An 11,234-nucleotide genomic window follows, 5' to 3' on the forward strand; every position below is an offset into this window, starting at 1 on the left:
AGGGAATCACATTTGACTATCTCAAGGATCCATGCCTCACGGTGTCCTCACGAAGAAAGTGATGAAAGCACACTTATGCATACGGTGGCACCCAGCCTCCAAATTGTCGTAGCTCCATGCCTGAAAATCAAGTGGAGAAATGTGTGTGGAAGTTATCGCACTGCGCTTGCAGAATTGTCTTCTAGCGGCGATACTTGTCTTTAGTTGGGTACCCTTTTCTGGTCACAAGGTGATTTTTTGAAATTAAGCTTGTCTTTTGGGGGTTAAGAAGTTATAATGAATGTATAAAAACCAATTCTATTTCTCCTCAATCACGCCTTAGTGCGAACGCTAAGTATAGCGGACAAAATCTATTTTTCCGCACAATACCTTCATCCGTCCATTATCTTCATACGTTAAAGCCGCTGAAATGTGCAGGTCTTCCAATAAATGTTGGCAAGTTTACAGTTTCTTTAATGGCGCCTTCTTCATCCACCTGACAGAAACAGGTTGCAGATCAGTGTATAAATACAGTTTTAAATAGCAAATTATATTACACTGCGACCTCCCCCCCGCTGCTATGGGCCCTGCCCTTCTCAATGCATTATCGATCTAGGCTCCCCTCTCTCTATGAATTAGGCGCAGTTTTTCAGGCTGCTATTCTGAATACCCCAAGGTAAGAAGCCATATCCTGCATGCTCAATGCATTTATCAGACGAAGAAGAGGTTAACGTGGACTGGGGCTCAGGGCAGTGTCAGCTTCCACTCCTCTAGGGGCCACCAATAACAACAGGAGAACGGGTTCCAGCGCGGCTAACTCCATCCACCCGAGAAAGGTAGTTAACCGGTCCCAAGTTTCCCTCCCAATGGCCGGTGTGGACGCCGCGATGAACCCCTGGCCAATCTTGAACCAATTGTTACAAGAGCAGAGCGCTCCTCGGAGGGTCGCAAGAAAACATCCGCAGCTCCTCGGAGACACCGCTTACTCCAGCCGGACGTTGTTTAAGAGGAGTTGCGCTCCAAAGGGTGCCCGCCACAGCCTCGTTGACCTAAACCTACGTCCACCTAACTGGAACCGTTTGCAGCTAGCGCCCTTCGAAAAGAATGTATACAGGGAGCATTCGTCCACGACCCAGCGGTCGCTGGCTGAAGTTGATGCCTACCGCGAGGCCAACGATATTTCGATACAAGGCCGTGGTGTACTAAAACCTCTCCTTAACATTAAGGAGGCCGGCTTCCCTGAAGACTTGATGGAAGCCATTCAAGGTTTGAAGTGCGACACTTTCAGCAGACTCCAAGCCCAGTGCTGGCCAGTGGCCCTCAGTGGCAGGGACCTCTTCGCCATTGTCAAGGACGGAGGTGCCAAGGGGAAGACTATGGGTTATCTGTTCCCGGCCATCGCTCACATTCGGCACCAGGAACCCATCGAACCGAGCAATGGACCCATTGTTCTTGTGTTGACCGAGTCCCGTCCGTACGCGCAAGACGTTGAGCACGTTGTGCGCGACCTCCAGAAGTACACACGTGTTCGAGTCATGTGCCTCTGTTCTGGCGCCCCGAGAGAGCAGCAACTAAGACAGCTGGAAGAAGGCGCCGAGATCTGCGTCGCAACGCCCCGTCGCCTTGTGGCCTTCATGGAGGAGTGGAAAGTGAACCTGCGCCGTTGCACTTACCTGGTGGTGGACGGTGTCGACCGCATGGTGGCAGTAGGCTTCGAGAGGGAGCTGCGCCTTATTGCTGATAACATCCGGCCGGCCCGATCGCCAGACACTTTTGTGGGCAGCCTCCCGGACAATGCGCGTGGAGCATATCGCCGAAAAATTGCTCACTGAGCCCGTGACTGTCACAATCGGAGCGTCCCAAGTTTTCCACAGTCATCGAGTCGAGCAACTGTTGGTAGTGTGCGAGAAGGATGAGAGAGAGAAACAGTTCATTGACCTCTTCCAGGGGGTACCATGGGATGAGGACGACAAAGCCATCGTGTATGTCCAGATGGGACAAACAGTAGGTAGACTGATGCTACGCTTGAAAAACCACGGCTTTTCTGTCGTCGGTATCCACGGCAGGATGACGGAGGAGGAGCAGAAGTGGGCGCTGAGTGCCTGGAGGTTTCACAGGGTGGCCGTTCTGGTGGCGACCGATACAGTGGCAAGGCACATAGATGCGGACTGCGTGCGCTTGGTGGTCAACTACGATTACCCTCGCTACGCAGAGGACTACGTTCACCGGGTTAAGCTAGCCGTTCGCGCTGATGGGTCTGGAACGGTGTACACTTTTCTAGCGCCCACCGACAGCCGCCACGCTAGAGAGTTGATTGCGATTCTCGGCGAGTTCAAGCAAGTCCCTTCGCCCGAGCTCTTGAAGTTCGCCAATAGCTATGGGCCAGCTGTGAAACCAGCCTCCCATCCCGGTAAGGTTTCATGCTACCGCATGGTGCATAAAGACTTGCGATAGCGTCGGGGTTTTGGATGAAAAAATTATGGCAGCAACGCAGTGCTCCCCCCTGCCGAAGGGCACCACTTGCTTGCATTCCCCGACTGGTTGGTCTAAAGGCTGCAAAGAATAAAAATAAAATTCAATCCGAAATATAGCCGCACTGATGCACTTTATCCGGCACTCAAGTATGCGGACTGTTCTATGTCACTGCACGTTAAGGAACCCCAGATGGTCGAAATTTCCGGAGCCCTCCACTACGGCGTCCCTCATAGCCCGAGTCATTTTGGGACGTCAAACCCCAATAAACCAATCAAGTATCCGGCACAACTCGACTACCGCTATGTGATGGGGAAAGCTGCGCGTATCCAATGCCTAAATATTACTACCTTCAGAATTTGCTCCTAGATGAAAACAGATAATGCAACGAATGTGTCGGTCGCGCTGCTCACGCCACTGCCGCCATGCAAAAGAAAACAAACAATTCACAGTTTCTACCGCAGATATTGAAATCCTGACAGTTGAAGGTGGGAATGATGTATTTGTTGTTCTGTACCGTCCTCCTGATGGAAATTTGAGAGGGTGCCTAGACGTTCTCGAAAGCCTGTTTGATTACGTAACAACAAACCAGCAAGTATTATTTTTATCGGGTGATTTGAATGTTGATACGCGATGTCATTCAGCAGCACAACAAGAATTCATAAGCCTACTAGATACATATGGCTTTTTAAATCTTATCGAAGTACCTACACGCATCACGTGCTCCACATCTTCCTGTATCGATATTGTAATCACGAACACCGAAAAATGCGAAACAAAAGCTGGCACAGTACTATCCGACTTAAGTGACCATCTCCCTGTTTTTGCCTTCGTCCCAGCCGAACGCCCTTATCAAGTTCCCGCAGCACCCTCTCCACATTTTCGATGCGTTGATATCACCACACTTGACCGTTTTCGTTCGATGTTATATGACACTAGTTGGGACGATGTGCTGTCTTTAAAAGACGTGAATGAGGCGTATGATGCATTTTTGTTCAAAGTTAAAACTGTCTATGATAAATGTTTTCCACTAGTCCGTCCGCGCAAACGCAATCCAAAGAAGCCGTGGGTTACGCAAGAACTGCTGCGCAAAATAAGGACCAAAGAAAAAATGTTTGCGCAATTCATGAAATCACGGGAGCCTTCCAAGCTTGAGAAATATAAGAAATACCGAAACCAGCTGAATAGAGAATTGCGAACTGCTAAGCTAAGCTATTTTAGTAATGCATTTTCGGTGGGGTCCAATAGAAGTGTTCACATCCAGTGGGACAAACTGAACAAATAACTAAATCGCACCTCAAAAACAACTATTACGACAATAATGAAAGATGGTATACCAATAGGTGGGGAGGAACCGTGTAATGAATTTAATAATTACTTTGTTAACATAACCAAAACGTTATGCTGTCCCTCCGACACACCTGTGGGTTACGCGTATAATACACCATGTATTCCGGAATCCCTGTTCATGTATCCCACTGATGAAGGTGAAATAGTGACAGTGTTTAGGAATCTAAGAAATAGCAGAGCTGAAGATAAAGATGGCTTTCAGATCAAACCCTTCAAATTTGCAGTTGACATACTAGCTCCAATACTAATGCATATCTATAATCTAGCCATAGAATCTGGCGTGTTTCCAAAAGAAATGCAGGTAGCAAAAGTGGCTGTCATTCACAAAGGTGGTGCTACCTCAGATATGGCTAACTACAGGCCTATTTCCATTCTTCCGATATTATCCAAAGGTCTGGAAAAGATTATTTATGTGAGAATAAATACTTTTCTAGTCAAACATTCAGTTTTATCAGAGAGTCAGTTTGGTTTCAGAAAACAAAGGTCCACGGAAACGGCACTAATTAAGCAAAAAGAAATAATAATAAATGCGTTTGAGGAAAAGGTCCTTGTACTAGGAATATTTGTTGATTTTTCCAAAGCATTTGACCTGCTTAATCATGCTTTACTGGTACATAAACTCAATAACTATGGAATTAGAGGTAACAGCTTATCTTTAATTGAATCATATCTGAAATATCGTAAACAAATGGTCTCCCTTAATAACACTATATCAACCTCGCAAGCTATCCTCTCTGGTGTACCACAAGGCAGCATTCTGGGCCCCCTATTATTTAATATTTACATTAATGATATATTTTCTGCTCCCCTTCCTGTCAACATAATAGCGTATGCAGACGACCTCACAATGCTTTCCTCAGATGACACAGAAAGAGACCTGCTAGAACACGGCAATAAGTTTTTACAATTCCTGCGTCAATGGTCCTTTAAGAACTACCTAAGGGTAAACATCACGAAGACCAAAGCAATAATATTCCGAACTAAAAACAGAATGGGGCGTTCAAATTTTGACCTTTGGTTAGCAAACAAAAAAATTGCTGTCGTGCCAGCTGTGAAATGTCTTGGTGTTGTTTGGACCGAATCACTTAATTGGGATAAACATACTGAGAATATCTGCGCTAAAATAAACAAGATTAATGGCATCCTATGCCGCCAGAGGCACACACTTCCGCCTAGAGTTAAATTATTAATTTACAATGCATTTATATTGCCACATATAACTTATTGTCTCATAGTCTGGGGGACAACAACCAAGCAAAACCAAATGAAAATTCTAATGGCGCAAAAACGAGCAATTAGATTAATAGCTAATGTGCCATGGTGTACTCATACGGCTTCCTACTTTGCAAGGTTCAGTATCATGAAACTCTCAGAGTTATTCCCATTCAAGTTAGTCTCTATGTATAAAACTGCTGTTTCAACTAAGAATGATCTCCTCTTATCAAGTTTCAACCTCATTCGTTCGATTCCATCTTATAACATACGGAACAAAATGTCATGGTCCGTACCTTTCTGCCGCACTACATACGGTAAGCAGTCAGTGACATATAGTCTACCACACTACCTCAATATTCTGCACAAGAACAACATCATACTTGAAAAGACTTCACGGCATAAATTAATAACACTTATTCCTTTGTTTGAATGTGTTTGAATGTGTTCCTTTGTTTGAATGTGCATCATTTTGACATCATGATCAGAACATATATATATATATATATATATATATATATATATATATATATATATATATATATATATATATATATATATATATATATAGCTTTGTGTATCTTCTTTCTACTTGATTTGTATCTCGGTTGATTATAAATGCGTTTCCTGTACATAAAAATTTTGAGCAGTTTCTTTTGTCCAATAATGTCGAGTGATAACGGAGGCATAACGTCATGCAAATGTTAATGTATATATTTTGTGGCTGTATTTTCTTTTGTGCTTGTGAGTGCGCTCTTCCACTGCTGTTGTGATTAGCTGCCAGGCGATACCGCCGGCAGAGGGCGCAGGGTGGCCCTCAAGCTGCACCAACGCAGCTTTTTGCCTTGCGTCCTCTCTCCTCTGTTACTGATGTAACCTTTGTTACTGATGTAACAACCTCTGTTACTGATGTAACTGATGTATATATAATTCATACCAAAATTGAGATTGCGTAGGAAACGGGCCATTCAAAATTGGCTTTATCCTGGTGATGGTGCTTAACATCTCACTTCCTAACGGAACATATATTACATGGAATGTATACCCAGTGTTTGTGAACGGGCCATTATGGCGCTGTAGACAACGACACGCTTTACCAATCCCTCCTTCTCTAATGGTTAAAATTGCTCTCTGAGGAAACGAAATGGTGCAGTAACTGTCTCGCATCTCGGTGGACACCAGAACAGCGCCGTAAGGGAAGGGATAAAGGAGGGAGTGAAAGAAGAAAGGAAGAAAAAGGTGCCGTAGTGGAGGGCTCCAGAATAATTTCGACCACCTGGGGTCGTAAACGTGCACTGACTGCCACTCCCCAACCAAACCCGAGAGGACTGGGAGGAGGCCCTGCTCGGCTGCCACCACCTTCCGACCCAACAGCCCATGGTCCGGCGTGCCCGAGCGGCGGTAGAGTCAAATGGGGTCCCGGAATAGGGACCCCACCTAGTATTGTGAGGGGGGTGGCGCACTAGGGGCCACCTCACAAACTACCTCTCTATGTGCAAACTTGTAATAAATGCTTTTCACCACTACCACCACCCCAGAGGGCACCGTATCGTGTGAAAAATGCGGATTATACATGCGCAGAAGATCCTGAACGTTGCTTGCACCAATCAGGAACAAAATTTTTAATATTGTCACCGACAAACGGAGCAGGAAGCGGGAAGCACAGCCGTTTACTGGGCCGAGGCTCGCCGATTAGCCGAGCTCATTTGAAAGAAAGAAGATGCTCGGCCACGCGCTGGGAGACAAGGTTCAGCCACCAGGTGGCGCAAGGTGGAAAGTTAACGGCGCGAGTGTCTTCGTGGAAAGGGGCTAACGGGAGTAACACGACTTCATTCGCGCCACGTGGAATACTTCGGACGTCGGTTGTCCAGAGGAGTGGACAGTTCCTTGAGGGAGCACCTCGTAGGTCACCGCGCTGAGGCGGCTTAACACCTGGTAGGGACCAAAGTAACGGCGAAGCTTGTCAAAGCGCCCTCGCAAACGAATCGAGCTCCACACCCAGACGTGGTCACCGGGTGTGTAAATCACCGCCCTGCGGCGGTTAGAGAGATAGAGAATAAGTTTTATTAATATAGAGTAATTACGCGGGTGGTTCACCGAGGTCCGGAAAAGCATTGGCGAATACGGCCCTCCAGGCCTGACCGATCAGCTGAGGCTGAAAGGGGAGCTCTGTGTGAGCCAGCTTCGCCTCCCACTGCTTATGGCGGAGTTCCTGTAAAAGGTACACTTTTCGTTGCTCGGGGAAGTTCCAAACCATGTGGAGGATGTCTGAAATCTCTCCGCAGGCCGGGCATGTCTTTGTTGGGTGCACCATGGTGTATGAGGTCCATATTGGTTGGAAATAGGAGGACGTGATACTTTCCGCGGGTGGCCAAGGGTAGCCATGGTGGGTGAATGTTTTCTGTGTGGGGGTGACGTCCTAGCCGCTGAAGTGTCCTGATGCCTGTGCCCGCGGCGGAGATTCTAACACTCGGCGTCGCGTTTTTGTTGGCGCCAGATTCATTGTCGAGCAACTTGGCGAGTGGCTTCGGCGTCACGAACAAATTGGTCAGCGGCCCCGACAGAAGAGGGAGCAGCATATGGAAGAAGCATGGAGTCCAGCATGGTCAAGGCTTCGCGACCATGCACCAAACGGAACGGAGTGAAGCGTGTCGTTTCGTGGAGCGCAGTGTTGTACGAGAACATGATGTATCCTGTCCCAGTTCCCATGGGTCGACATACGAGGTCTGTTAGAAAAGTATCCGACTTTATTTTTTTTTGCGAACACCTGATGGATATGAAAAAAGTGCGCTTGCATCAGGTGACCTTGAACCTTCGTGCGCATGCACGAATTTTTTCCCGCCTGCCGATAGCGTCAGTCGCTGGGACGCAGCATTTGAGTGAGGCAGTGCGCAGTGCTCTCGTCGGTTTTTTATTGCAAGGAAAATGGCAGAGTGAAAGGAGCAGCGCTACTGCATCAAATTTTGCCATAAACTGGACGACAGCCAAGTGGAAACCATTCGAAATATTCAGACGGCTTTCGGTGAAGATGCTATGAGCAGCACACAAATTAAGCAGTGGTACAATTGATTTAAAGATGGCCGCACATCGGTGGAGAGCGAGCCACGCTCCGATTGGCCATCAACATGCCAAAATGACCAGGCCATTGCCGAACTGAACGCTATGGTGATGCGGGACCATCGCGTGACTATCCGAGAAATTGAGGAAGAGGTGGACATGAGCAATTTCTCCGCACATTCCATTATCGCCGAAGATTTGGCCATGGAGAGAGTTGAGGCGAAATTCGTGCCGAAGCTGCTCACAGAGGAGCAAAAGCAGCTTCGTGTTGAAGTCTCGCAGGACATGTTGGATTCCGCAAAACAGTGACCCCGACTTCATCAACATCATAATCACTGGTGACGAGTCTTGGGTGTACAGGTACGACCCGGAAACCAGATCCCAGTCGTCACAGTGGAAGCATTCCACGTCACCAAGACTTAAGAAGGCCCGCCAAGTGCGCAGCAATGTGAAAGTGATGCTGACTGCTTTCTTGGACTCTCGCTGTGTGGCAGACCACGAGTACGCACTCTACAGGGTCAAACAATGGCCAAAGAGTACTACAGGGATGTCCTCCGTTGCCTACGTGATGCTGTGCGGCGCAAGAACCCGGAGCTGAGGTCAACAGGAAATTGGCGCACCCATCGCGACAATGCTCCTGCACATTCCTCGCACTCGATTCAGATTTTTTGGCGAAAAACCAGACTCCTGTAGTTCAACAGACTCCTTACTGTCCTGATATGGCCCCTGCGATTTCTGGCTGGTTCCCAAAATCAAAAGGCCATTGAAAGGAGCGCGATTTCAGACAAGGAAGAACATTGTGGCTGCAACGACAGCTGAGCTAAACTCCATTCCGAAAGCGGCCTTTTCGGAATACTTCCCACAATGGCAGCACCGCTGGGAGAAGTCTGTGGAGTCCCAAGTAGACTACTTTGAAGGTGACTAGGTTTGCAATGCTCCAGTTATGCAAGTTTTTTTTCTACGACCAAAGGTCGGATACTTTTCTAACAGACCTCGTATTTGAGTCAGTTCAACACAAGTACACTATGAAGTGTGTCGTGTCTGTGGGAAAAGCGAAAATAATGCCAGACACTTCCAACTTTTAAGTGGCGCTTGCGCTCAGTTTGAAATAAATTACGCCATCCTCGGTTTCATTTACAAACCGGCTTCTCTTCTGCGCTTTAATAAATTCACGACTAAACTGATTCCTGAAACAATAAGTGGAACAATAATCATGAAAGAGTGTGCGTAAAGGCGCTAATAAGTACTTTCTATGCATGGCAAACTCATTCTTTCCACAAATAATTTGAAAAGGGCATGAGCGCTGCATTTTAACACCAATTATCTTTATATTATTATCGTAAAAATAAGTCCACAGTTCGGTTCTCCGATTTTCTAGGTGCTATAGAAAATAAGGCTAGAATCATCCGATGCACTGAGTGCATCCTTAAGCTTAGTCACAAATGCCGATGTGTGAGGTACGAGTTTTTTTTTTCAGAATTGGCTTTCTGCAATAAAAACCATTAATGGCTGCAATTTAACGTGCGCGAATGGAATTCCGTGCGCTGAAATTTTATAAATGCGTTTGTGTGGCTCATGTAATGCGTTAGTAAATTTGGTATTGCGCCAGCAAAGCATGCCTACTGCGTTACTGGTGTAAGCGGTGAAGATAAGGGTTATAATTCTTACAAAAACGAAAATTACTAAAAGAAAAAAATCTGCCTTTCTGGTACAATGTTGTTGCAAACATGGGCCAATCTCTTCGCCTGTAACTAAACACAGAAGCTGAAGCCTATTGCGGGCTGTACCGAAGAGAGTTCCAAGGATGAAAAAAAAACACAGTAGCATGCAGCCACGGCCAGGTGAGATATTCGATAAAGCACGAAGGAGGCCCACGTACTCTCGAAGATATGCAGTCGCCAGTAGTCGTTTGACCTTGCTTAAGGACTTGAAATTGTGCCATTTAAAGTTACACTGAGAACTTACTGACGTTCTTCTTTATCCATAGATTACCTCTTTTCGATCGCAACGTGATCTTCATCCCCGAAAGCGGAGCTTTTATCAAGCGAAAAAAGAAAGTTTACGATGTTGCTATCGTGGGCCGATTTGGCAAATAAACTACAATGCTTCGACGCAAAGTTTCGGCTTCGGGTTCAAGAGACTAGCAAACATGACCTTTCAATTGAACACGGAGGCCACAGACCGTTATTCGGTACATTCGTAACCAGTTCTCCGAAAAAAATTTCAAACTATGCTTTCGAAAGAATAAATGCGTATTTTGATGCCGGAACAGCGTCAGCATGCCCGGAAAAACAATACAATTGGATTTTATTAAGAACAATTATTAGGACGAGTGGACCTCAAGGCCCATATAAGAGACTGCGATATGAAATCAGTTTGCCAATTAATTTTCCTGTGGAACTCTGTCGCAGGGATGGAGACGAAGCTGAATACGATGGCACCCTACTCTGCTACTTGCCCCCTTTCGATGGTGAGCCCACATTTTGTTTCCGAACACTAAGCTTCCCGGAGTGCTTTTTCTGAAGAATGCTTCTTCATCTACGCACGCTGTGCGTAGCTTCAGACGCGCCGTTCAGTTTACCACAGAATTGAAATGTTTGTAAATTAGCTGCCTCCATTTGGCGCTGAGCCATTTTTTGCAACACAACTGTGCTCCTCCCATGTTCATTCATTGAATGCAGAAAAGTAATCTAGTGAGCATGTTTGAAAGGAAAAAACACAATAGCGCCGTGTGTTGTCTGTCTTTCTGTATTCTTGTCTCTCTGCGCTACGTTTTTACCTTTCGGATATGAACCAACAAGCCCAAGCATATACTCTAGTGAGCATGGAGTGGATATTTACGCTCGCGCATAGATTCATCGTAGATCCTGAAGTTTGCAATTCTGCAAGAATGCAAACTATTATTTGATTTGAATCCTTCACGAATGCTTTGATGCTAATTCAGAGAGTAGAAGTCCATTACGTTGGAAAAGTCCACCACGCTGGACTTTCTCTGCGTTGTCTCATTCACGCTGTGTCTTCACCTAATGATCTACTATGTTATTTCTTCTGTTACATAAAAAATGTTTCAGAGTATTCCTTCATTGATCTCTAATAGTACACAGTCACTGCATTGCAGACAGTTCTCGTATTTTTTTTTGTTCCAGACTACGCTGATTGTGTTG

The 11,234-nt window shown here is 46.1% G+C and overlaps 1 protein-coding gene across 1 annotated transcript; it reads left to right on the forward strand.

The window, feature by feature from the left end:
* Window positions 1-845: 845 nt before the first annotated feature.
* LOC149366825 (putative ATP-dependent RNA helicase DDX5) lies at window positions 846-1,811 on the forward strand. The gene has a single exon (XM_089571884.1). The coding sequence runs from the start codon at window positions 846-848 to the stop codon at window positions 1,809-1,811; it is 966 nt and encodes a 321-aa protein (XP_089428010.1).
* Window positions 1,812-11,234: the final 9,423 nt, after the last annotated feature.

The sequence above is a fragment of the Amblyomma mixtum genome, chromosome 1, assembly GCF_055824585.1.
Source record: "Amblyomma mixtum isolate Tamu chromosome 1, ASM5582458v1, whole genome shotgun sequence".
NCBI lineage: Eukaryota > Metazoa > Arthropoda > Arachnida > Ixodida > Ixodidae > Amblyomma > Amblyomma mixtum.

Coding starts and splice junctions, on each gene's coding strand:
- LOC149366825 (XM_089571884.1), top strand. CDS start 846: ATGGCCGGTGTGGACGCCGCGATGAACCCCTGGCCAATCTTGAACCAA.